At 41.8% G+C, this 27,760-nt stretch overlaps 1 protein-coding gene across 1 annotated transcript; it reads right to left on the bottom strand.

Moving 5' to 3' along the window:
• Window positions 1-252: 252 nt before the first annotated feature.
• On the bottom strand, window positions 253-27,720 carry MIS18BP1 (MIS18 binding protein 1). Its single transcript, XM_080397259.1, has 16 exons — window positions 27,057-27,720; window positions 23,998-24,123; window positions 22,283-22,788; window positions 20,490-20,566; window positions 18,412-18,542; window positions 13,810-13,897; window positions 13,227-13,387; window positions 11,896-12,062; window positions 10,834-10,942; window positions 8,440-9,268; window positions 7,357-7,529; window positions 4,756-4,898; window positions 2,427-2,590; window positions 1,687-1,771; window positions 988-1,045; window positions 253-791 (listed from the first exon to the last, which is right to left on the bottom strand). The coding sequence occupies exons 1-16, from the start codon at window positions 27,583-27,585 to the stop codon at window positions 694-696; spliced, it is 3,444 nt and encodes a 1,147-aa protein (XP_080253385.1). The 5' UTR covers window positions 27,586-27,720; the 3' UTR covers window positions 253-693.
• Window positions 27,721-27,760: the final 40 nt, after the last annotated feature.

The raw sequence follows: 27,760 nt of genomic DNA, 5'->3' as shown, positions 1-27,760 counted from the left end.
GGTGCAGCCCTCCTGCAGGGTGCTGCTGCCAGCAGCTGGGGCTTATTCCTCCCTCCCCTGGCGCACATTCCCAAAGAGGCCCGAGCAGAAGGGCAGGGAGCAGTGGGCCCCAGGCACCCACCTGCCACGTGCCCCCATCTAACACCAAAAGAGGACCGAAACCTGCAGGCCGGGCCAGCAAGACAAACGGGGCTGCCACCTGGCTTGTGAACGCTGCTTCTCCCCCCCCCCCCCCGCTGAGTCCCATCCATCTGAGATGACAAGGCCTTTTTATTACATTAAGAAAATGTAAAAATTCAAACTCTCAGTAAACTAAAAAGCAATTCCAAATTATTACACACTGAACCATTACAAAACTGCTGTACAGCCATAGTACAAAAAGGTGTTTTAACTTAAAATGAACCACCGCTCACCAGCGACAGGTACCTGGGTACAATTCTCACTCCCCCAGGAGAAATGGGGGGGCAGAAAGGAGGCACCCGAGCATGAAATCACCATTGTGTACACACACACAGTGGCACATGCTGCTGAAGGAGCTGCAAGGTGAGCGTGGTGTTAAAATCAGTGCAACCATCACAGATTAAGTTTTCCCAAACATATTATCATAGGAATGCCATCTCAGAAGGGCAGCCAGACCCCTCTGGCTCCACCTGAGAGGCACATTAAGTGTTGAACTAATAAAACCCACAGAGTTCATTGAACAAAAAAATAGGAATCATCCTCTTTTTCAGCTGATGACTCTGCCGCCTCAGCCTCAAAGAGCTTCCCTACCAGCAAGGTCTGTTTTGCTTCTGCAATAAAAAAGAACAAACAGGATTGTTAGTGTGTGTGCCCAAGCTTGAAAAGCAGTTACAGCAAGTCCAACAAGTAAAGATGCTTATGAGAAAACAGATGGAAGAAAAGCTGTTAAACACACAGGGTGGGGACACCCAACAAGCCAGCACGGATGGGAACTTAAGTGAAGGAGCAGAAACAAGAAGTACTTACCTTTCTCAAAACTGAACTTGGTTCTGCGTGAAGCCGGTGTGCCAAGCACACCCTTGGCCTGAGAAAGGACAAAAAGGCTCCGTTCCAACAGCGGCCCCAGCACCAGCCCAGGGTGCTGAAACAGCCAGGCGGGACTGGCACCAGCTCAGTACTGCACCCGAATTAAGCTGCCCTATCACTATGCTACATTTTCACTAAAAATTTAAACTGTTTAACCACCACAAATGCTTTCACTAGAGGCACCAGCCATTTTTCTGCTGCCGGGATCTCAGCTTTTCATGAAAAAGCCAGAAGAATTACAAAACCCAGGATACTGAATAAACAAATAAATGCATAAATTCAGGGACTATGATACAAGGTGAGAATTAGTTTCCTTGCCCATTGTACAGAAGAATATAACAGAAACAATGTACCTAAATATCACAGAATTCAAAAGCAGTTACAAATCCTGAAAAAAAAGCAACATACTTAATACTGACAATAACAGCTCTTTTCTAACAAAAAGAACTTTTCTCCCAGAGAAGTAGATACAAACCCCAGCAGTCTGGGAGGAAGTGTGTGTGTGTGGGGGTGTGTTCCTGCTTTCCATCCTGAATATACACACCAGTCTGTGATCCTGGGATTCTTCTCCCTGCTCCTTTGCAAAACTTTGTGTCGTTAAGGTGTAACTAGGCAACGTATAAAGGAAATCAGCATTACCGATGACTTCTTTATTTTGTCCCAGGTGCCTCTGCTGCCCCATGTGTTCTTCTGCATTCTGAACACGTGCCTGTCATAATCCTTCCTGCAGATGTAATCAAGCAAGTTAGTGTCACCAGCATGCTGCCTACAGAACCCACTGGATACAGTTGAAGGCTCTGTACATACAGCTCTAATTCAGAAAGAAAACTAGCACAGCCATTAAGAACAGTTCTTGGTCAATTAAATGTAACAGCAGCTCTGGGAGTACAACACCAGATCACATGCTAGAACTCTTAATGCAAGCATCAGACAAAGCTTCATCATCTTCCCAGATGAAGTTCATTTCTTCTCCGTTAGATAAAACACCACTTACTCTGCAAGTTTCAAGATGATTCCAGCTTCAGTAAAGCCTGAAGCAATCGCATTAACAGGTTAAGACTCAAAACGAGCAGAGAAACCTCTACTGAAGCCAAGTCGTTACCTTCTCTGGGAGCAAAAGGACATGTGGACAAAAGGATTGGTATTGGTTTTGTCGCCCACAAGTTAGCAGAGCTGTTCAAACAGCACGCACTGTCAAAGGAAAGAGCTTTTGCTAAACAAATCCCTCGAGGGCTGCAGGATTTACTACGCATGCTCTAGGTCGAGAAGTGAACTGGTGTCCCAGTCGCAAGAGTGATCTTCCTCAGAAGACAAAACACAATCTTGGCAACAATGAGAAAGGAAACGGTTAGCAGAGGGACAGCAGTAAGAGTTTGTACCTGTTGATGGGTGCCAGCATACCAGGGCTGATATGCTCACACTGAGGGGTTTTCACCATAGGTAAGAGAGCTGAGGAAGGTGTTACCGGGTTGTCTGTAAGCTCAAAGTCATCATCATCGTCATCGTCATCATCATCATCTTGGCTTCCCTGGAACATTGGCAACTACAAAGCCATATCAGAGCAGTCAATGACCTGTCTCCTTCTTAACAAAAGTCTGCTGAAAAGGCTTCTTGTGGGTCTGTCTCAGAGCAGCAACAGGACACAGCCTCTTTGTAGCTCTGTGAGCCTTGGCTGTGTCCCTCTTCCCCAGAGGAGTCTCAGACTCTCTAGCCTCTCCTCAGGCAGTCGCTCCATCCCCTTGCTCACTTCAGCTGCTTTTTTTGACTCCACTATGTCCCTCTTGAGATGCAGAAACCAGCCATGTGCACCATACATAGAACTCAGGCATGCGAGGACTCAACATCGCAACCAAATGATGCCTCAATCTTGCTCTTAATACTCCTCCTGCTGATGCCCAGCATTTTGCTGGCCCTTTTTGGCTGCTACTACACAGTCAAAGAATAACCTCTCATGAAAATTACAAGCTCAAAGCTGACCATTACTAGTCAGGAGGAGGATTTCAGGATCACTTGGTGAACTTCTGGTCCTTCCAGTTTGAAGAGAGAGGAGAACTGGAAGGATTCAAAGAGGAGCACAACAAATGATCAAAAGCAGAGGATAGCAATAACTGGCATCAGGGGTGAACAGGGACCAGGACAGTTATTTGCTGTCTCCTCCCCAGGAGGAGAGGAGGACAGAGTTGAGAGAAGCAAGTTCAGAACAAATAAAAGATCATTGCTTCTTCACACAGTAAACAATTCAGCTCTGGAACTTAGCACGAGAAATTGCAGATGGGAAGAGTCTGCATGGGGTCAAGGAGGGGCTGGGCTTGTTCATGGAAGGGGAGCTCACTCATGACTCCTAAATACAGAGAATTTCTCTCTGGAGGTACACAGTATACCTCTCCCCATATACTGCACGTTTCTTTTGTACCACACAAACTAGGCAAAATGAGTTTGGAAAAAAAAGAGGGGGGAAAAAAAAGAAAAAAAAGAAAAAGAAAAAAAAATATGGAACCCTTTTGAACCACTGGCTGAAATTGTATTCTACCAAAAAAGGAGTGTCCTGGAGAATCCCTCTGCAAAAACACAGTGTCTTGGACATGGATGCATCTGTTCCTCCATAGCCAATTCGCTCACACTAGTCGCAGGGCTCTCTCCATAGCACATGGCAGTTTATAGAAAGCAATGAAATTCACACTGCTTAAGTTTCAGCTTTCCGACAAGCAATGGCCTTACTCTACTTATGGATGGTGCCAGAATAAGAAATGCACTGTTGCTAAAAAGAAAACTCACAGAAGAACACGTGTCAAAAGCCATGCAGGTGCTGTTGGGAGTCCCCGCTGGAACTGAGGCACTAGTTTTAACAGGCAGAGCTAGCTTGGTCAGGTAACAGGAAAAAGATGCATTACAAAATATACTTCAAAAATTCTCTAGAATGGAAAAAATAATAATAATAAAAAATCATTCTCTTGACAAATGAGTGGCTTTCTGTTTACAAATGAAAACAGAGTTAACTAACATCTAGAATGCATAACTGCGCTTCGCCACAGCGAAGCGGAGGTTTGCTGCAGGTACGGTAATCCCTCCAGCTCTGGTGCTGCACCTGCTGGGTGTGGGGGTGTCTGGGGGCTGCACGTGGAGCAGGCCGGGAGGGCACTCCGGATTCGGCTGCTGAAAACAAGCCTGACCAAGAAAAGGGGGCAGCTCTTCCACCCAAATAGGCAGCAGATGGGGGGAGTACATAAACAACAGGCAAGGACAAGAGGGTAAGAGAACTCCCAAAGAGAAACCGACCCACAGGCAGCATCAAGAGAAGTGGCTTTAACTGTGAGATGTGTGAGAGGAAAGAAAAAAAACCCTGTCAAATATCAGCACGACCTCAGAAAGCACCTGGTTCCATGGCATGGGGATCCAACGGTCATCCCCAGGACACACATCACTGCACAACCAATGCTTCACAGCATCCAAACTTCACAGAAAGCACACCCTTACCACAGACTGCTTTTGCACATCCATTTAGCAGCAACACTTGCCTGAAGAAGTCATGTTCCACACTTTCTCACTGCTGGCATTCCAAGTATTGCAACAACAAATCAAGGAAATAAGCCTCTGCCCCCAAATCCACAAGATTTTATTGGTGGAACTGAACCAGCAAACATGTAACACACCCTTGGAAAAACCAACCAGAGAAGCATACACATACACACACTGTTTTCCCAGATTTACCTTGACTCTTCTATTCTGAAAGGGTGTTGCAGTGAAAATATCATCATGGTTGTCCTTTGGCAAACGGTCCAGGAAATCTCGCATCTGCTGCTTTCTTCGAAAGGTCCCCTCTTTGGCAGTTATCATAACTGGCTCTTTCTTACCTACATGAATCACAATATTAATAGTTCTAAGACATAAGTTATGTAGCATGGTTTTAAAATTCTCCAACTACAACCAAAGCTAGTGAGAGTCCAGTTTGTCCTTTGTGGAAACATCTTATAGCTTTGTGATCCTTTGAGTTCTTACACAATTTATGCTTTAAATAAAGTTTTCTCTACTACGTCTTAATTGGAACCTTACTCTACAACCTTATGTAGCCATTGCAAGTGTCACACATCAGCTATTTTATTACAATTTTAACAGAATTATCCATGCACCTGCATTTCAGAGACAAAAGACACTGAGATTTATCGCCCATGCCAAGAGGCATCAAGTGAAACAAAGGCTCTGCTGCACAGAAACCAATCCAGCATTCTTGACATGAGGTTTATGGAATGCTCATCTGAGACTTTAGCGTATACAGTCGTATCCTTACAAACCTTCATCCAATTACCGCACCTAAACAACAAGCCATTCAACCTACTTGAAGGAAAGAAAGGACATTGTCACATCCACTGGTGTATGTATTCCTATCCTCTGTTTTCCGTTACAAGTTACTTTCTGGTCAAATTTAGGAGAACACCTTTCCAGTATCCCCATCTTCAAACAAAAACTAAGATAACTGCTTACACAGGCAGTCAAGTCAAGAAGAAAATTAATCTACAATCCATAGATTTTCAGAAGAATAAAGTATTTTTGTCTCTGTGCTAAGATTCGTTGTTAACAGGATGCACTTACTTTCTGTGAGAAAGCCAAAGAACAGCTCCTAACTGCCAAGAAATATCCTTGCTTAGTATTATGCAGGATTGCATTTAGTCCTTCACTTTGCTACAGTCATTTTAGATTTTGTTAGAATTCATAGAATCACAGAACTGTTTGTGTGGAAAGAGACCTTAAAGACCACCCACCCCCACCCCCTCCTGCCATGGGACACACACCCCCCCCCGCCCAGGCTGCTCCCAGCCCCATCCAGCCTGGCCTTGGGCACTGCCAGGGATGGGGCACACACAGCTGCTCTGGGCAGCCTGGGCCAGCGCCTCACTGCCCTCAGTCAGGAATTTCTTCCTAATATCTAATTTAATTCTACCCACTATTCTAAATCTATTCAAAAGGCCCAAGTAACTCAGAGAGCTCCCAGATATTGCTTTCCTCAGAGCAAAAAACCTTAAAACCACTGTGGCAGACTGACGCTTTACAAATGCTCACTAAACAAAACAACTGCGTCTTCTACTAAGCTGCAGTCTGAAAGTGTCAAACACCACGGTGAAACAGGAAAAATTCTCTGTAGGAAGTCAACAGTGCAGAAATGAACAGCAACATTAGAAAAAAACTTCCATAACCACAGGAGTGCATAGGATTTTGATGCCGTAACAGCAGTCAAAATAAGACTGTTTCTCTCTATGCTCCAAAATGCTCGAGAACACAATACCACCCCTATCCCATTCGATTCATTAAAAAACTAACACCCAGTAGATTCTCACACAAATTCTGTAACTGCAACACTCATTTCAAAGAAACATTCAAGTAAGAAAGTGCATTGTCCTGCACTTGAACCCTCAGTCTGCTGCTTTTTCAAGTCTGCACAAAATAAGTTTCCCCAACTCCAAGGGCAGGGAAGCCTACTGAGATCATCTGGTCTGGTCTTTGTTGCAGAGGTTACAGAAGTGGAACCAAGCACTCCCGTGTGAAGTCCAGTAACTCCGAGTAACCTGGGTCATTTCATTTGGACAGAAAAAACTCATTTTAATGCTTTCAGTATATGGAGACTGATGCACAGCTTTAACCACTGAGAAACATCACCTGGGTAACACTTAAAGCCTCAGCTTCCAATGACGGCATCATTAACAAGTCCTCAGCTCAGCGACGGCATCTCTTTGTCAGCTACAGGAGTTGCTATCAAATGGCTTTCCTTACCTAAACACTTATTAAGCCATTGTAACTTTCTCTGTGTTAAGTAACCGGACTGAGCATCTTGCACTTTTTACTTCAGAGCATATTTGCTCTCTGCACACATGAACTACTGACTTCAGAGCTGGATAGAAAACAGCAATAGGCATGTCAGTGGCAGACACCAGAGAACGTAACTCTGCTGTTCTTACTCTACATTGCCTTTACTGCATCCATGTACCCCAAATTCTTTTTGGATAGACAGCTCTGAATTATCTACTAGGCCCCCCAAGAGCCTCTTAAGATATAAATGGCAATTTTCCCTTAGGTGGCAAGGCCAGTTTAAGTCTTCCCATCATGCCAAAAAACTAGAAAACTAAATATACTATTTTGCTTCTTGTTACTTCAGTTGTTAGCGACATCCTCCAAGGTCTGCAACAAACCATTAACTATAGAAGATAATGTTCTTCACTATCAGATCTTGATGTGTTTATGTCTGTACCTCTCAATATAAAACAGACTGAATTTAAAATTTAAAAGACAACAAAATACCCAGAAACAAGACATCACTACCTTTCTCTTCTGATTTTCCTGAAGCGGTGGTGGTCTTGGCATGCTTTTTGGAAACTTTCTCCTGTTGCTCTTCTATGTACTTTTGATGGCATTCTTCAGCAGAGCGAGACCCCACCGCCATGGCTACGTCCACCCAGAAGCCCTTCTTGTGCTTGGGAAATGAAGCGACGGCCCTGCAAAGGGGAACAAAGTCACAACCTTCGCCACTCACAATAATCCATGCAGCACTGCCAAGTAAAATACCCAGAGACCAACTGCCCTTCCTCAAAAGGCCACTGTGCATCGTATGTAGAGAGACTTGTCTCTGGTGTCTTTTCCAGATTCATTAAGATGTGCAAATCTATTTGAACAGTTTAAGCCAGACTTTACAAGACAGATTTCTTTCTTATTTGCAGCAGACCCCACTGAGACACGAGCTCACACCTTTTCTGGTTTCTAATCTGAAAGAAAAAAATTCTCCAAACATGGTCATTTTATTTCTTAATGTATGTATAAAACACTGCCCAGTAGTTTAAGTAATTGGATGACGTATTTAAGTGCAATAATGTTTAACTAATAATCTCCCCTTTACAAAACTTAAATACATAAGCATGTCACATTTACCATTTTATTCCATGAGGAGATAGAGTATGCTTCCTCTGACTTACTGTCTAAATCATATATATGAATACTTTAATTTTATTATATACTTACTCTTGTTTTTTAAATTTTACTAATGGGAATGTTTATCACTTAACAAGATTAAATATGTGTTTTTGAAAAACAGGTAGAAGAGTAGATCTGCAAAATGTTGCCTACTATTTGTGCTCCTCTGATTTTACACTGATGACAGGCTGCTATAAGTTCATGCATCTGCAGTTATTTTAGAAAATACTCAGTTGTCTCCTTTATGTCACTGTTTTCCAGTTTGTTAAGAAAATTTCTTTTTTAAGAGGGAATTAAAATGTAAAGTTCTAGATTTAAAATAACGTGAAAGAGATTGAATCTGAAAAATCCAAATCCAGACCATTTGAACCCTCCACATATTATGCCTCCCAGTGTCCCAGGGAAACTTTGCCCCATGAAGAGAGGGAAACCGCTTGCCTGTACAGCTTCTGTAACTCCTTTTCAGACCAACCATCAGTTGCCCTTGGAAAAAGTTCTTGGGATTTCTGCACCTCTTCCCTCTTGGATTTTCTTGACTTTGCTGCTGAAGTCTTGGCAGTATTAGAAACTTGACATCTTGAGGTTTTATCAGATACTTTTGAATTCTTTTGTTTTATGTGAAATTCCTCTTTGTTGCTTTCGGGCTCAGATTCAGAGAAATACTTTGGAGGGTTGGTTTTCCTTTTTGTTCTCATTGCCTTACGAGGCATGAGGGAAGCACCAGACTCACCAGAAGATGTTTTTCGTTCAAGGAAATCAGAACCACCAGTGGATTGGGGTGTACTTTGCCTTACTGTCCTTTGTTCACACAGCATCTTGTTTGCATCATCCTGTGACCTTTCACAGTTAGAGGAAGATTTAGAATTTTGAGTCTCTTTATTAAGAGGAGGTTTAGTTTTCCTTTTGATAGACAGTGGGATATCTTCACTGCATTCCTCTTCATCATCTCTGCTTGACAATTCTTTTGTTAAATGCCTATCTTGAAGTTGTTTGGCTGAGTACTTCTCAGCCTGCTGACACACAGTCAGTTCTCCATACTGTGCTTCTCTCTTTTCCTTTGTCCTTTCTGGGCTTCTGCTTTTACAATTAGGTTTTAGTACTTTGGTGCTTAAGGGAGTCAACCTAACAATAAGCTCTCCTTCACATGCTGCACTACTGACTGCATGATCACTTTCTTCATCATCTGAAAACAAGTGCCTCCTGGCCTCCTTACATCCAGTGGACCTGGTTTCTCTTTTGGAACTTACTCCTTTTTCATTGTTTTTCCCTGAAAGACATGATGTCACTATAATATTGCACATTGTAACGTAAATTACTGTGTTCTCAGACAAGCAAAGACTAGCCTGCCGCAGGATGCAATGCAGCCCACTATCATTAAGATATGTGAACTTATATCTGTTCTATAGTCTGTAGGAAGAGACAAGCAGCACCTCCAGCATTCAGCTCCCCATGTTGTGCAGAAGCCTCTCCCCATATTAACAGAACAGTAGAGTTCTTCAGGACAAGGAGATATTCTGTTGAATGGTCATGTTGGAATATAAAATTAAATTAAAACACTGCTTCCCTCCAAAACACAGCAAAGCGTCGCTTGGGAGCGATATTGGTGAACCTAGGAAACACTACATCAAGCTCTGTGCTGCCCCTCCCTTCCTCATTTAAAAGGCATGTAGCACAGGTAATCTGCAACCGATTTCAAAAGATTTATCCAATTGATACTATAAGCTAACTTCTGCTGTTAAGGGATGCCCGTAACTTTACCAAACATGACTGAGTAAAACCAGCACCTAGTGAAGCTTCCCGAGATTGCTACAGCTCCTTTCCCATATATGCATCTCAGAAGGATTAAGTCAAGGCCTTCTGCCTTCACACACTCCTATGTATTTGGAATTAAATTCTTCAGGAGCAAGAGGCTACATGATGCAGACGTGTCCCAGCAGGCAGGCCATTCCTCTGCAGAGAAGCAGAGGAAACCCATTTACACACAACTCTTACAAAGAACACAGCATGAAACCAGTTACAGGCATCGAATTCATTCTGAGCAACAGTCCACCTGCTCGGAAGGAGCACAGCCAGCAGTGGGGCAGACTCCTCATGTATGGGAGACATCCTGTTGCTGCCCAGTTCACTTGCATGGCAGACTGCCTCCAGACAACCAAAAGAATTATCAAGGCTACAGTAGGGAATGTGAAAGTATTAAGCAGGCAGAGAATAATATAGTAAACAGGAAATGTTGCTAAAATGCTATGACTGAAACTGAGCAAACACTAATGTCCCCAAAGCTTTACTTGTGCTGTGAATAGCTTTTCTGCAGGAAACACTATGGTCACTTTAGAAGAGAAACTTCTGCTTTTATTTTATATTGTTTTTTAGCATTCTGTTATTTCCCAAATTTTATTAAAAATAAATTTTTAATATTTTTTCCTACGTAGGCATTTATTTTAATTCATCCAGCTTAAAAAGTAAAGCCAGACCAACAGTTCACTGGACTGGTGAACTCTGCTTCTCTTCAGGCTCTCTCAAGTCGCATGCAATAGCTATGTTGAGACATCCAAAGTACAGGAACAGGAACAACAACAACAACAAAATCATAATCCTTTCATTTCAGTTTCCAGAAGGAACTCTGCATGTTCCTATTATGTACATAAAAGTGACTTACAAACACAGTTTTATATTCGGAGCTGTAAAACTGGACATTAATGCTACTCTGATAATTCTTCATAGAAGCAGCAATTGACCATTAAGATTTAAATAATTTATTTGAATGAACAGGACATCACCATGCTGCTCCAGCACTCAACTCAATTTCACGGGTTTAAATAAATTTATTTTTACCTTTACTTTGGCTTTTTGCGTTTTTTTCTGCTGTCTTCATTACTTCCTTCCTTTTATTTGTTTTAGAGAAGGAAATGGACTTTTCTGAGGATTTTCCATTAGCAAACTCCTGCAAAATAAAACAATTTAATCTAAACATCAGCAGAAGATTACATATCAAGTCTACTGATGCCAGCTCTGAAAAAGCCAAATATTTACAGGGTTGGTAGGTACAAAAATCACCTACGCTGACCAGTATCTACTAAATACTATTTGATAAACAGAGGTGTTTATACAAATGCATGCAAGCAAAGCAACTTAACTAGGCTCCCTTCAAATTTAGATGTTGTAAAATGCAAATTAAAATCTTGAGACCTAGAACAGCTTGAGTTGGTGGTAAACTGGACATACACCTTCACTGCTGCAGATGGTGACTAGTGTTAGTACTCCCCCCATTCCATAAGGCTGACTAACTGTGGACAGATTAAAATAAATAAATAAATGCTCACAGCTACCACAGAGAAAGCTGCTTCAATTCGCCCATTATATTATCAGAGCTGCTTAAAGTGTCATAATAAGAGCAGCAAGACTGGGGTGACCTTGACAGATCAGGACACAATAAATGAGGAAGTGTCTGGTCCTACTGAATGGGAAACCCTACACAGGAAGGAAAGAATCCAGAACAGAACAGATTAACAGAAAACCTTACCTGCAGCGCTGACATCCCTTGTGTGACTGCCCTGCAGCAGGGACTTCGTTACAGTATTACAGCATGTTTTACCTGGGAACCTCTGTGACCCAAACCAATACCTGTGTGCACCTTCCCATTTGATATATTTATCTTTAAAAATACCACCTATTTTTCCACAAGTAATTCCCCATTATCCCCATTTCACAGGCATCAACTAGCTAGTAATACAGAGATTAAGACTACTGGTTCTGTTTTAACATGTTTTTATGATGTTTTCAAGATTTCCTGCCTCTTCAGGTACTTAGAAGAGCTGGACTCTTTCTATTTGATACCTAGCAAACTTTGCTATAATTTAAAACACATTTAAGTAACAATACGCAAAAGGATCTTACCATGCTCAAATAATCTGTTCCACCTTCTTCTATAGTAACATTTAGGTTCTGATCAACAAATGCACGTTGCCCACACCAGAAACTAAATGGTCGTTTAATAAGGCGGCCACTACGAGTGTGAAGTCCGTTTGAGTAATTCGATATAGAACTGTGCTTTGGTGTTGCATCTACAAGAAAAACCACAAGAAATATAGCTTTGTCCCAAATACTGTACAGAAAATTCAGTTTTGTAGACTTCACAAGCATAAGAGCAAGCCAGCTCATTTGCACTGACTACATGGAAAATATAAAACTCGCTACAATGTCAGGTTAGAAATAAACATACCTTAGCATGACTGAAGTAATAATCTTTACAAATTATAAAATTCATTGTTGTGAAATTATATTTTTACTTTGTTTAGAATGTTATAAATATTGTGGAAGTCATATAGGGAAGTAACATGATAAAGAAAAGTTGTCAGACAGAACAAACCTTAACTATAATGAGGGAAAACAATAAAACAGCTTTTAGATTGTTAGCAAGAAAATCTGATTACAGTATTAACAAATACTAAAGTTTGGCCAAAGCCCCTATTGGAACCTAGGACAAGATAGTAAAAATAAGTCAAAGTTAAAACCAAAAGCTATTATGGTCCATAATAAAGCTAGGATTGCATTACAAGGCAAAGAAAAGCCAGGATCAATAGGTTATGACTTTACCCCCACTTCCTTTAGGAACAAAGCCAATTGAATGAATTTTTGCACCATCCATCCCCAATTGTTATGACTCTATGCCTCAACTGTAGCAAAAATATTAAGATGCCATAAAATAAACCCACTCAAGGACTTGACGCGAGCTAGAACTAACCCAGCTAAAGAAGGGGTGGGCGTTGCAGGGCAACAGTCCCAAGGATGGAACCTTGATAGAGGTACTAAATCCCACAGGTGTCCCAGGAGGACTAAGAGAAAACGTTACGCAAAATGACAAATGGAAAAAAAATTATGTCATCTGATGTGAGAATAAACAGCTCACGAGTCACTGCCTTCAGGTTCTACAGAACAAAATAGACTCCTGCTTCTTTCCCAGGGTTAACCCTCAGAACAGCCCCTAAGCATTTGCTGTAGCTCTTGTACATCAGCACACCAGAAATAAAGAAACAAGTCAACAATCTTGGTCATTGCAGTCTAAGCGAACACAAACAAAAAAACTTCACCCAACTAGTTTGTTACCTCTTCCATACAGCCTAATTTACAAGATACAAACCAGACATATTACACAGCTGTTTTCCCCAGCAAAAACCATCAAAAAAACCTTAACTTTTTTCCAAAGAAAAGTATTATTAAATACTCACCAGTGTTTTCATCATTCCTTGGTAATACTTCATAGGTGGTCTTTCCAGTTTCAGGTTTCTCTGCATCTCTTGCTGAGCCTTCTGCATTTTTCAACACATCAGTCCCCTCTGAGTAACTCTCTTCATTTTCATCCTTACTAGTATTTTGTTTTCCTTCTTTCCTGATGATTTGGAGTTTGAGAAAAGAAATAATAAACATCTAAAAGTCTTGTCCTTTAACAACACATTAACTTACATACACTTGAAGTCTTCTCATCTCAGCAAAAGCCCAATTGCGTAGGGCAGCTGTACTCACAGAGACACTAAATTATTTAGCAAGCCAATAAAACAGTGAAGCCCTTTGCTTCTGTTTGCTCTAAGGCTACGTAAATAGGTGGAACAAAACCAAACCAGTATAGTAAAAAAAAAAAAAAAGGTAGAGGGATATCCCTCCAAAGCAGTGACCAGTATTTGCCTGGAACACAGTCTTCATGCACACATCTACAGTCTTTTATACTCCTCTAGTATAGTATTCTTAAAAAGCAAAACCTCAATAAATACTTAAAAGAACACTGCAATGAAACAATCTCCAAGGAATTACCACCTTCTTTCCTCAAGAAACTCTTCAACATATTTCTTCCAGTTTTTGGAAAACCCGTATGTAAATCTTCTGATGAAACGGTAGGGAAATCCTGTTTGAAACAAAAGCAGCATTAACAATAACTGAGAAATACTTGTAAATAAAAAAGGATAGAAATAATATCCAGTACAATCATGGTTTTGGAAGTACCTCAGAAGCTCGCAACATCTTTAAATGCTAGAGAGACAGGTTTCCCCAGTTTAAGAGAACAGTGTACTTCATAGAAAAGTCAACCAAGGGGTCATTAATTACAGGCGTCAGCATCTGGAAACAGCATGCTGGCTTTCTGGGAATAGGAGGACAAGGATTCCTGATTCATCTAGCTGGACTGGCACATGGTGTCTCTGCAGAGTACCAGCTATCCTTCAGAAAGCCTGAAGTTTTCAGGCTCCGGTTAGGTCCAAGCTGTTCAGGACTTGCCAGATCAAAGGAACTCCATTTAGAAGAAAACATTATTTTGCTTTGATAAGCTGTTTGATGAAGAGCGTACAGACTGCTTATGAGACAAAGAACATCAGGATCAGATGTGGTCAAAGTATCTAGCAACAATGTTACAACCTGGAAAGTTCTTCATGGTATACAGATAAAATAGGATTACTCTAGTGTTGTCTCTGAAACTGGAAAACAACCCTAAAAGCAAATATTGATGCAAAAGTATAATGTAATCCTTTGCTGCAACAGAGAAGGAAAAAAGCATCACTTGAGCTCCAGCCTTTCTGAGCAAAAGGCTACACACACTCATGGATACTATCACGTAGCCATCTTGACAAGATGAAAGCTGTGCAGGTGCAGGAGCACACCACCACGAGCCACCGCTTGCCTGCTCACATGTAAAATACCAGCTGCGTTGTCTCTGATAATGAGATCACTACTCATGAACTACTACAACTACCCAAAGAAGGGGTCTACAAAACGTGATTAGAAAACAAGCTTAAGTAGTAGGCTATTTATCTGAAATTATCTGAGATCTGGGAACCAGTATCTTTACTGGAAAGCCTTTAAGAAGGACATAGTCAAAAGAAAAAAAAAAAAAAAAAAAAAAAACCACCACATCCACAAACTTAATCTTGGGAGCTGAAAGGCCATTAATACCAGCCTGCACCAACAGAGTTCCAATAACTGAGCTCCTGCAGGATGATGGGAAATGAGAAAGAAAAAAAAAATTTCATTGATTTATTTAGTGCACAACAAATGATCCATCTAGTCCCAATCAGGAAAAGGATACCAACAGCACAGACCAAAGTAGAATATAGAAACAAGGTGAGTATACAGGAATATTCCCTCCAAGCAATCTCCCAACCTGCAACTGAACTCAAGACTGATTTCTATGCATTTAAAAACCCAAAAGGAATTGGTCTTCCAGAAGATGGCTCAGTTTCCAACAGAACCTGTGTAGAACTTCAGCATCTATGAGATCCTGTGCAGGGACTTCCACAAACGAGATGCATGCTGCATGAAAAACCTTATTTCCCCTCTACTAGGATTTTTTTATTTCCTTCTGTAATTGCAATAGACTGCACACAACTAATCTTTATTTACCACCTCCCTTCCCTTTGTTATTTCATTAACCTCTCCAACACCTCCTTCGCCAGTTTCCTGTTTTGCAGGCCAAAAAGCCTTAGCTTAGCTTTTCCTTTGCCCTGTGAAAACCTTTTCATAACTTTAAACACATCATTCTGCTCCGCATATTTCCTACTTGTTGCATATTCTTTTTGAGTGCAAGTTGCTGGGGCTTCTGCAGGGAGGGGAAAGGAAAGATGTGGAGTTGTACTCAGTGTTCAAGACGTTTATGTATCAGGTTTTACAGCTGATGGCAGTCTTTTGTTGTTATTGTTGCTCCATTCATTTTCAATGTCCAAGCTGTTTAACTGGTAGTGAGCATTAAGCTCTTAGCAGAACCATCTATCAAAACCCCCAAACCTTGTTCCTCAGTTCTTACAGTGAACTGAGGGTCTTACATGATAGATCATCATATACCATCACATGGGGGTTGGACTAGATGATCTTTAAAGGTCCCTCCCAAACCAAACTATGAAACCATTGTGCGATATATTTAACAATACGCTTTCCCCTACCACTGCAGGCATTTTACATTTATCAAGACTGAATGTCACCATTTCAATGCCCATTCTGAAGCTCTGATGACAAGCTTTGTGGCCAGCACTCACCCCTACCATCTGGAGCAACTTAGCAACGTCAGATTGCAGCTGCTGCTTCCCAGCTCACGTTCCTTTCTGCAAAGTTATGAATCCGCTCAACAGTCCACAGCAGCATGGGATTCTTTTTATTCCTTTCGTGTTCTATTGTTACGTAAACCCACAGAAGCTTCTCCTCCTTGTCGCATAACTGCTTTGCGTCCTTACAAATCTTTGTCTTTCTAAAAGCCCAAAGTATACAGGCCCCATCAGGAAAGTCTTACACCATTGCAAGGCATTATTTCATCTACAGCAGCACTGTAGATGCCTTCTCCCATACCTTACTATCTGTACACCTACCAATCCCACTTGTTATTACAGTTTCTATTAGTTTACCTCATATGAATGCAAACACCACATTTGTTAATTTCAAGGGACTCAGGAAAACAACTTTGTTAAAAAAAAAAACAAACCAAAACAAAAAAACCACCAAAACCCTGCACTCAAATAAACCACTTTTCATCAACCACCTTTCAGGCTCATAGGCATCAAGACAGGTTTGTTGTGAGATCTTACGTGCTAGTTATTTCATCCTTCAGCTCCTTTAAAGTGCTTTAGGAGTAGCACTTCATTACAGCACACAGGTTCATTCTCTACATGGACCAGATGAAATATTTCATGACCATCAGGAAAGGCTCTAGGCAAAGCCCAGCAACTGCCCCTGCACTGACACAGGCTGGAATGGAGGGAGCACCACAAGACATTGTTGCAGCACTCCTGCTGGGGGGCTGCTAGGACATCGGCCACAGAAAACACCTTTCCAGGGACAGAGCCTGCAGCTAAAACAGCCTGTACTGTCCTTTGCAGTCTCATCAACACTGACCAGTGGATGGGTTTGGTAGCACACACAGAGTACTGGACCACTAATAACCACTTTTGATAATGAGGCAGAAGTGCCCAGCCTGTGCTCTTACTACAGTTACAGTGCTTTGAAGAATCCTTGGAGTAATGGTACACAGTCAAATATTTTGCACAGGCAAGTAGTTCTGTACTGGTGCAGCTTTCTTCACAAACCAATGATGCCACTGCTGACAGCCCCAGATGTCCCTGGCTGCCAGTACCACTGGTTTAGGTAAATACTCAGGCCAGACTTCAGATGTGGCATTCCTTCTCCTTTCTACCTACATTAGCCTGTCTTTTTGTTTCATATATTAATATTGAATCTGTTCAGGGTATTTCCAAGCTATTTTCTACACCAACCTTACAACAGGGGGTTTTTTGTGTGCCAGGGGATATGCTAGGAGGTGAGGGGGAAGCTGAGAAGCAAGGACTTTTTGCTGTAAGTGCAAAGGTCAGAGGAACTGACCTAGCACAGTCCATTAATTCTTAGGAAACCTCCATAGTACTTTTGAGCCACTCTGCTCAGAAGTCTCCTGTTGTCAATCTTCCTTCTCAGAATATGAAAATACAAATAGAAGTAAGTATTTAGCAAAGGAACTAAACCCACAAAATTCAAGTCAGAGAGCAGCCAAATCAGGCATTTATCAGAATGCACCTCAGTACTGTAAACGAGAAGAAAAAAATGAAAGCCACAGACACATCTTTGGATGCCTTGTGCTAGGCCTGAAAGAGCAAAGAGTGCACATATGCTCCTTGAAAACAAGCATGAGCATGTGCACAAGGCATGTCTGTATTAAGGCAAGCATTTATTCCATCTATGCCACAGACAATTTTACACTCCTAGATCTGTCTGCAAACACTAACACAGCAGCTCATTTACTAGTGAATATGACAGAGGACACAGGTGAAGCAAGAAAAAATAGAATAAAGCCTAGCCTAACTTTAACTTTGTGTGTAAATTAAATTTCCTTTAAAATTCCACATGCTTCAAAACAATCTGAGCTGGATTTGGTAAAATGTATCACATAGACCCTAAAGATGGATCAGTTTACTAAATTCTAAAGCGCTGATACCATAACTCAACCGTCTCTAAACAGAAATTCCACATAGCATTGCAAAACTAGTTACTAATTACTGAATAGTAAGTCAGATAGAATGTGAACACCAGAGTAATTTCAATAGTGTATAAACAATTCCTGTTTAAATGTCTTAGCACTATTTAAATGCAAAAACATCAACCAAAATGACAAAGGAAATCTTAGAAAAAAAATCAGTTTCTTTAAAAGAATATACCCATTAGTTGACTCCATGCTCTGAAAGCCCTCTCTCTAACTGCAGCACTCTAAAAATGCCAGCTACAATTAGCACAAGATAGTATTTAGAAATCTGATGCTGGAGTCATTTTCCAGCATGTGCTGAATACCCACCAAGCCCAATTAGTAGAGTAATCAAAAACATTTGCTTCAGCAGTAGGTTCAATCATAAGTCTAAAGCCCTCCTCCGTTTGCAATGTTACATTGAATCATCTTACCTTTTTGTTTCATTGAAGTTGAATCTATATTTCCCTCTAGTAAGTAGACACGGCCAGATGATGTTTTAACTTGGTTGCTTGCTATGCGTTCTGTAATTGCATTACTATGCCAATACAGATCTTTCATACCTCTAAGAAAGGACAGATAACATTAAGAACAGAAATAAAAAACTTGTTTCCATAAAAGAAGGAAATTAAAACTAGGATATTAATATTCCCTATGAGACTGGCAGTGTTACATATTTCATGAGCGATACAGACACTGGCAGGATGCACTAGGTTTTTTTTTCTTGGCTTGGAAGAGAACCATTTCTGGCCTTGCCTAATACTTGGACAGGAAACAAAGTTAGCATGTTAACCACAGAACATTAGCTTGACATCAGGCTGCAGAAGCAAAATGGATTAAAGGACTCCATCCAGCTCATTACTGCCACAATACCATTACGCAAGTTACAAAGCTACCATTATACAGGTCAAATGTATATTTTCACCAGGATTATTGTATTTATTTCTGGCCTTCCTATTTAAAGACATGAACAGCTGAAAAAGGAGGCCTAATATGTGCAAAAATTAGAGTTTAAGAAATTATTAAGAGGCTTCTCCATGAGAAATAAAAAAGCGACCCAAGCATTGAAGTAGAAAAATCTACCTTTTTGGTTGGTTATTTTTTGGGTTGTTTGGGTTTTTTTTAACTATACTTTTACAACAGTAACCCATAGATCAAACTACAGAACAATATTAAGGACTGAAACCCAAGACAGTGAAGACATGCAGCTTTTAAAAAAAAATTAACAGATGTCAACTCAGAGAGCCTGTAAAGCAGATGAAATATATACCTTGTGTAAGCAACATGCATCAGATGCACACCAATGCATATGAAAAGAGAATGCATTGCTAGTAGTGAAGGGTGCAAAGTGAGAGAATCAGACATTTTCAGAGCTGTGAGGCATGTAGAATTCCTCTTACAAATCCTACCACCGGATAGTTAGCCTCCCTACCTCTCTCAGTAAGCATACTGAATTACTTCCTTTCACAGGGCTACAGCTGTTGAGTGAAGTTCTGAGCTCTCAGTAAGTAACTCTGTTAGGTAGTTAGTAACTACAGAAAGAGCAGAATGATTTTGCAAAGGTATATTTTCACAATGTCTTCACACAACTTTATGGCAAGGCAAATCTCTCCTTTATTTGGACACCTATTTTCCTGATCTTAGAGCTATTTGAATAGGATCTGACCAAAAGCAACCAACAAACCCACAGCCAGTTTTCAGGTATATCAGCTGCTGCCATGGTTCACTGTATAGTTGTAGGAACAGAGCCATCGCAAATGATAGGGCAGGTACATACAGCTGATGGCAGTCCACACCAATTTTGACTTAAAGCAGCCACAAAATAGTTTTTGTGAAGTGAAGTAGAAATTTGTAAGACCACTACTCAGCACCAGTTGGAGGGATCTATTAGATAAACACATTTATCTTTATTCCTCTTAAACAGTTTGATTGACTCAGGACTGGACTTTGAAATAATTTTTTAACAAATAGTTTCCTGTATGTAGGCACTCTACCTCTTGCACACAGGAGTGAATTAATCTCTTCATTGATAAAGAAGTTTAAACTACAACATCACTTTGTACCTACCAAAGGCTAAAAATAAGTTCCACAAAGGTGCAGCTCCTATGGTCACCTAAGCCAGGACAACCACAGTTCCTTCTCCCCCACCATTCCTCAGCCTCCAGCCATGCAGTCCCTGACCCACTTGTGCACCAGCAGAGCAATTTTGCAGGCTCTGAAGCAAATGGATTCAGCATGCTTAGTCAGGAGATGGGTAACTGTTTATAAAAAACAGTAAGAGCTGTCAGCACTGTCACAAGGGTTCGGATGCAAGCAAGTGGCCAGATTCCCTGTGACTGGGGCGTAAAGCAGTAGAAGTGTACAGAACTGCTCCCAACCAAGATATTCCAAGAATACAAGTCTCAAAACCACAGCTATTCAGCCTGGCAACGATGGTAGAGCCTTTCTAGCTCAGATGCTGAAAGCCCACCAACATTTTATACTGCATTTAGATGCGAAAACTTCGTCTTACTTCCGTCTTCCTTTAACATATATTGCGGTGTTACCATCCATCACTTCAATTCTCCAACAGGTCAGGGAGATGTTTTTCTGTAACAAAAACAACCAACCAAAACATCATTTTTAAATTAGGCTAAGCTACACAACTAAAGCATTAGCAAAATAGAAATAAACTCCTGTATAACCTGAGAAGGTATTTAGGCACCATCCTCCAGTCCCCCAAAACTGAAAACAACTATTGTACAGATAAATGTTGAAGCATAATCAAGATGAAGTCAAACACACAAGTGAAGACAGGAATTTAAATTACAGAAACTTTGAGTAATTTAATGTTGACTTTCAGAAGACAGTCATTGGCAGAGATCTCTAGCAAACCCAAAAAATTCCTCGCAAGAAATACCAACACTATGCCACACCTCTTACACTTAGTTATCTGTCATCCATTACTGTTGAGAAGACATAAAAATATAATTTTTGATGAATTTATAAATAAAATGAAAAATAGTTGTATTTATTAGCTACATTATTGCTAAAATTTAGACAGTATTAAAATGCCTATAAATGGCTTGTCAGACTACTGACACACACACACAGAAAGCTGCAGTACCTTCATTTTGCATTAAACAGCCAGTAAGTCAGTTGCACTGGAGTTGCAGTTTGGAAAACTGTGTGAGAAACATGCTTTTTAGCTTTAAAAACAGGTTCTCAGAAAGCAATTTTTTTTAACATCTGAAACTACCACCATTTCTCCTCACAACTTCAGTTAATAAACTCCAGATCTTTTCTTCAGTGATGTTAGCCTTCCGACCATCAGCCTTTACTTTGCTGAAGATCTTACCAATGATTTAACTTTGACATGGGCAGCCAGCACATAGCCAACGCTCAGATCTGTAGCGTCCAGTAACAAGATCTCATTCAGCGTCTTTCACTCTGCTACAAACCTTCAGTATTAATGGATATCTGTTCCTTATCCAAACCAAAGCTCATCATAAAGGTGACTTTTTAATACAGGAACACACAAACACACTTGACAACAATGAAGGAGAACAAAACAATTAACTTGCAGAGGACTGCAATCTCACAGATTTCTCCAGGGAACAAAGGAAACTCAGACCTTGGGAAGGTATGCTTCCATCCGTTTCCTAGGGTAATCACTGAGGCATGCAGCACACTTCAAAATACACTGCTTTCCTTGAGAATTATTCAGAAAGTTGTAATTACTTCCAAGCATGTATTTAACTGAAAATAAGGTCTGCAGACTAGTCTCCTAGGAACAGATTCCTGTCCCATGTAACTCAGCTTAGATAACTCCGTAGGAAAGCCAAGACTTCCACCTCACCATCAACTGTACAGATTCAGTTAACTTCAGAACCACCTCTAGCCTACAGCTAGGAAGGATCTCTCCTGCTTGGCTTGGTGCAGACAGCCAAGAGCTGACTGGCCAGTGATTTGTTTCATGTCCATCATACCAACACAGGGCAATTAACATATCAAAAAGATGATTAGGTGGCTCCTTCAGCTAGAAAACTCTTTCAGCCCATACTGCAGCTTGTGAAGACTAAACCAAAAGGCCATTTTTTATGCCAATAAACAGTAAAAAACCCCACCTGAACGTGGTTACCTTGGAGTATGGGAAGAACGAAGTTCTTTTAATGGGAAAGCGTTACTAGTAAGATCTACCAAAATCATAACTTTATTGTCCTCTGAGCGTGCATTACTTTGACAAGGAAAAAGTAAAATCACAACTATGAGCTACAGGCAACCCCCAGGAATATATCAACTGCCCTAAAATATAAGTTCTCTCACCTCTTTGTCTGCTTTGCAAGGAACTTTATTTGTATGAGGTTCATCCAAAGAGGCTTCACAGACTTCTTTCAGCTTTTGCTTCCTTGGAATGTGGACTTTGAGAGGAGAGTTCATATTACCTAAGCACTGTGAGAGCTTTTGAGAATTAGTCTCCAGCATCTTTCCTACTTCAGCAGCACCTTGCTTATTACTTGGCTGCAGCTCTCTTATGGCTTGATGGAGTTCAGTATGGTTTGCTTCTCCACTTCTGTGTTTTTTTCCTACCTCATACCCATTTTTTAAAGGGGTGGAGTATAAACATACAGAACTAGTCACTGTATTTTGAGATCTCTCTTCATCAGCATCCATTAATTCCACAAGGAAACTATCCCGATCATCCTCATCAGTGGCCACATTACTTGTAGGATCATTCCTGAGCTGCTCAGCACAAGCAGATTTTACTAAAGGCTCTTCCATAGTTGTGGAAGGAGGAATGTTCTGCTTGACTGCGTTGGAAGGTATTGGATCTGCCCATTAAAAGGATAAAAAGAATAACAAACAAATCAGTGATATTTCAGAACTAACCAAAAAATACATTCATCAAGCTAGCTCCATTTTTAATACAAGGAGGTTGTATCAATTAAGCACTAAACAACTGTGAAAGTTAAACTGCCTATTTAAATTGTCAACATTAACAGCAAGCCACTCAATTTGTTCAGACTACCTTTTCCTCACCACCAGACCAATACCCTCTGCAGTTAAACATTTATCAATATACCACTTTCCCCCAAAACCAAACTAACACATACCATATATATTAATAGTATATCTTTACCATTCTTCCTGTCTTTTCTTTAATTAATCCTCTTAGAGCAAAAAAAACCCTGTTTTCATAAAACCCAAAATGTCAACTATTTCCACCTTCCCAGACTTCAAGATCTGGACTTGCAGCTGTGCTGCTGCTATGCTGGGAGCTACAAGCATCTGGGTTTGAGTTTTCAGATAAATTAAGTTCAGTTTTGAAGTTGAACACTACTAAGACTTTGACGTGCATCACTTTCTTCCTCTGCATTTTCAAAACTCAGTTACAGGACAAAAGCATATACCAAATAGGAGTTTGGAGGTGCCTACAGATGGGGTGCATTTCGTAGTAGCATGGTCTAACAATACTATCCCCTTCTGGTAGTCAATCAAAAGCCATTTCTCAGTTTTTGATGCAATGATGCAAGGTTTGCTATTGAGTAACAATATGGAAAAAAAAACCAACACAACCAAATACATGAGAATTCCTCACAGAACCAAACATTTTCTCTTTATGTACTAAAAGCTGGGGGTGGGTGGAAGGAAGAGGCAGCAAGTAAGAGGTTTAGGATTTTTCCACCAAGTTTCACATTCAAATGGCAAAGTGTTACACTTAGCCTCTAAAGAACTCTTAACCACATCAGGAACATGAAGGTAGATGGCTTTTGTCGTCAGAGGAGATAGTGCACTCAAACAGACTAATAATGTCAAGTTTCACGGTCAAAAGTCTATAGCCCTAAAACCTAAGCCACAGTTAAACCAAGTCTAATGCCATCTCCAGGTTTGAAAAGATAGATTTGCAGGTTTCTTCCTTCATTTTCCACAGCATGCAGTCTTCAAAGAAAGAATGATACTCTGCCAAAGCACACAAGAGACTGTAAGCAAGAACTGAAACCCTGAAGCCAAGGAAGCTTTTAAAGAGCTATACCAAGTACCTTTTCGCTGCTGCTGCAATTTGTATTTCGTACGCAGGAAGAAATTCTGAGGGGTTTCCATTACAAGAGGGTCCGAGGGTAGTGCTTTCACAGTTTGGTTCTCAGGATTCCGAGTGCAAAGTAATTCTGGATAATAATAATAGAAAGAAATGTTTGAATTTGGGGACGAAAAGAGTTTTCATGTGGGGGGCAGTGGAAAGAAAGTAATACTTCATAAGATACTAAACTGCACTATACAACAATAAGTTTTCTTTTCTTTCCCCAAGATAGATGGGCAATATGACCTTTCCCCTTTCATCAGACAGCTGTTCTGTTGCCTCAGCTGCACATGAGAAACACTCGCAGGTGTGCATATACACATCTGGATGTAACCCAACCCCCAGGGATCAACAGGAGTTTGGAGGTGCCTACAAATGGAGTGCGTTTCATAATAGTAAGGTCTAACAATACTATCCCCTTTTGATAGTCAATCAAAAGCCATTTATCAGTTTGTGATGCGATGATGCAAGAGCAAAAATATACCTTTTGGGAACCTGTTGTTAAAAAGAAAGAAAACTTCAGGAGCTTTCACTTTTTACAAAAAAAACCAGAGAATCATAGGATGGTTTGGATCAGAAGGGACCTTTAAAAGCCATCTACTCCAACACCCCTGCTGTAAACAGGAACATCTTCAACTAGATCAGGTTGCACAGAGCTCCATCCAACCTGACCTTGAACATTTTCACCACCCTTGTGAAAAATTTCTTCCTTATATCTAGTCTATATCTACCCTCTTTTAGTTTAACACCATTACCCCTTGCCTATTGCTACAATCCCTGCTAAAACGTCCCTCCCCATCTTCCTTACAAACCTCCTTTAGGTACTGGCAGGTGCTGTCAGGTCTCCCCAGAGCCTTCTCCTCCAGGACGAACCACCCCAACTCTCTCTGCCTGTCTTCACAGGAGAGGTGTTCTATCTGATCATTTTCATGGTCTCCTCTGGACCTGCTCCAGCAGGTCCATGTCTTTCCTGTGCTGAGGACCCCAGAGCTGGACACAGTACTGCAGGCAGGGTGTCACTAGAGTGCAGTAGAGGAGGAAGAATCACTCACCTCTCTCCACCTTCTGGTCACACTTTTTTTAAGAACTTCACAGCCCAGGATATGGTTGGCCTTCTGGGCAGTGAGTACACACTGCTGGCTCACATCCAGCTTTCCACCCACCAAGTCCTTCTCAGCAGGGCTGCTCAAGCCCTTCATCCCCCAGCCTGTATTGATACTGACTCATATACAGGACCTTGCTCTTGGCCTTGTTAAACCTCATGACATTCACCCAGGCCCACTTCTCAAGCTTGTCCAGGTCTCTCGGGACAACATCCTGTCCCTCAGGTGTGTCAACTGCACCACTTAGCTTGGTGTTGTATGTAAAACTGCTGAGGGTGCACTGTCTGTCCCTGATAAGGATATTATACAGTACTTGTCCCAGTATGGACCCCTGATGGATACTGCTTGTCTGGATGGAGATCAGTGACATTATGTTGTTGACCACTACCCTCTGGATGCGACCATCCAGCCAATTCTATATCTACCAAGCAGTCCACCCATAAAATCCATATTTCTCCAATTTAGAGAAGGATCTTGTGGGGGACTGTATCAAAGGCCTTACAGAAGTCCAGATAGATGACACCCATAGCTCTTCCCTTGTCCACTGTTGTAGCCACTCCATCACAGGCCACTAGATTGGTCAGGCAGGACTTGCCCTTGGTGAAGTCATGCTGTGTGGCTGAAAGCACCCCCCATCCTCCATGTGCCTCAACATAGCTTCTAGGAGGATCTGTTCCTTGGTCTTCCCAGGCACAGAGGTGAGGCTGGCAGGTTCCCAGGGTGCTCCTCTCTACCCTTTTCAAAAATGGGTAACATGTTTTGCTTTCCCCAGCCACTAAAATAATGGTTTAACCTTACTTTTATTCTATCCAACAGAAATAACAAGTGGTTTTATGTTGCAGCATGATGATTTAGAAAGACTTTTTTCATATTTAACCATAAGATTGAGGGCATGCCTCCCTCATAACAGCAAGTTCTGAGAACTCAGTAACTTTTCCCCCCAGTGAAAACAGCATACTACCCATGCTACTGGCCAGATAAGACAGGCTGAGCAGTTATCCTAGCTTTCTGCAATTATGTGTTAAAATGAACACAGACAAACCAAGTAGGTCTTAACCCCCACCCAAAACTGTTTAAGTTTAGTACAGGAGATTCTCAAGTACTGTACTTGGAAGAGGAATACGTATAGCGGTGAAGAAGGTGACCCTTCTGATAAACAAGCCAATATTTCAGTGGGTCTCCTGCTGCAGGCGATCATAGCAGGAGAATAACATGGCACCACTGCAGGACACCTTCCCCTTTAAAAATTTTTGTTACCTTTACAGATACACATGAACCAGGAAGAAGCCCATTCATACTCAACTGTAGCGGCTACGGTACCTTTACAGTAGGGGGCACGGTGCTTGCAAACTCCTATTAAGCCAACTACTCAGAAGATGCACTGGAAAAGTCACCAGAGTACCCAGTGAAGTGCCCCAGAACGATTTCAAAATGCAAACAATTCTTCCATGAACCTTTCCCCTTTGTGTATTGACTGTAAAGAGTAGTTAAAGTAATTGTTTGATATTTTTTTTTTACTTATTAAGTTTAATTATCTGGTTTTCAATACGTTGTAATGGGTCAATCCTATCCACAAACACAACAGAGGGAGAAGTTACAAGTCAGACTGAGTAGAAGAGAAAGAAAATACCACGGAAGGAATTCTAAGGTAAAGAAAGGGGAAATCAACTACGCTACAGACGTTTTTGCATAAAAAAAAAAAAAAAAAACAAAAAACCCACACCATCCAATTTTTTTTTTAAAAAAATCTCAGTCACCTAGGGGAAAACCCGTCCTGGTACCAATGGTTTTTTACACCTACAAACACACATTGGTTGCTTTTTCCTAGACCCTGGAAGAGTCACGAGTGAAATGAGAAGTCACACCGAGCCAAAGGTTAAATATGAGGCAGGTTTCTCAGAGAAACAACCAAACTCACCAGTTGCTGGCCGCGCACGCCCACAGGGCATCTCGGCGGACCCCTGCGGGGCTGCCGGCACAGGCGCCCCACGCCCTGGCGCCGGCCTGGCGGGGCGCGCGGTGGGAGTCACGATCACGTCAGAGCTGCCGCCGCTCGCCGGGCCCTGCCTCCTCCACCGCGCCTGGGCCTTCATCCGCTGGAAGATTTTGGCCGGGGACTCGCAGGTGGGAGACTCGTACGCCCGTCGCTTCAGCTGCCGCTCCAGGTCAGAGCCGGGGTCGGCCCCGTAATCCGGCACCTCCTCGCCGCTGGGCGCCGGCCCTCCAGCGCTGCTCTTCTTCGTGACCTGCAGCAGGTCCTTCAGGGGGGTCAGCGTACCCACGGGGATGCTGTCGAAGGGCACCGACCGGAATGGCGGCTTTCTCCAGGGACGGGCAGGGGTTCTCGGGGGACTTCGGGAAGCTGTTACGATCATCTCGTCACGCAGTCCCGTTAGGAGCCCTACCCGGCAGCCCGCTCCGCTCCCCTCAGCGGGCCGCACTACCATACGTGCGCGGCTGCACTACCATACGTACGTCCGCGCCGCAGCGCAACCCGCCTTAGCTGTTAGAGAATTTGAACGCATCCGCTGCGCCCTGATTGGCCTGTCCATCACTGCCTGCCTGGGCGGGCAGCAGGAACCGGCGGGGGGTGGGGGGGGTGTTAATGCCGCCCGCCGTGAG

Source organism: Falco punctatus (assembly GCF_963210335.1).
Source record: "Falco punctatus genome assembly, chromosome: 7".
NCBI lineage: Eukaryota > Metazoa > Chordata > Aves > Falconiformes > Falconidae > Falco > Falco punctatus.
This window is presented reverse-complemented; position numbering and strand designations above follow the sequence as displayed.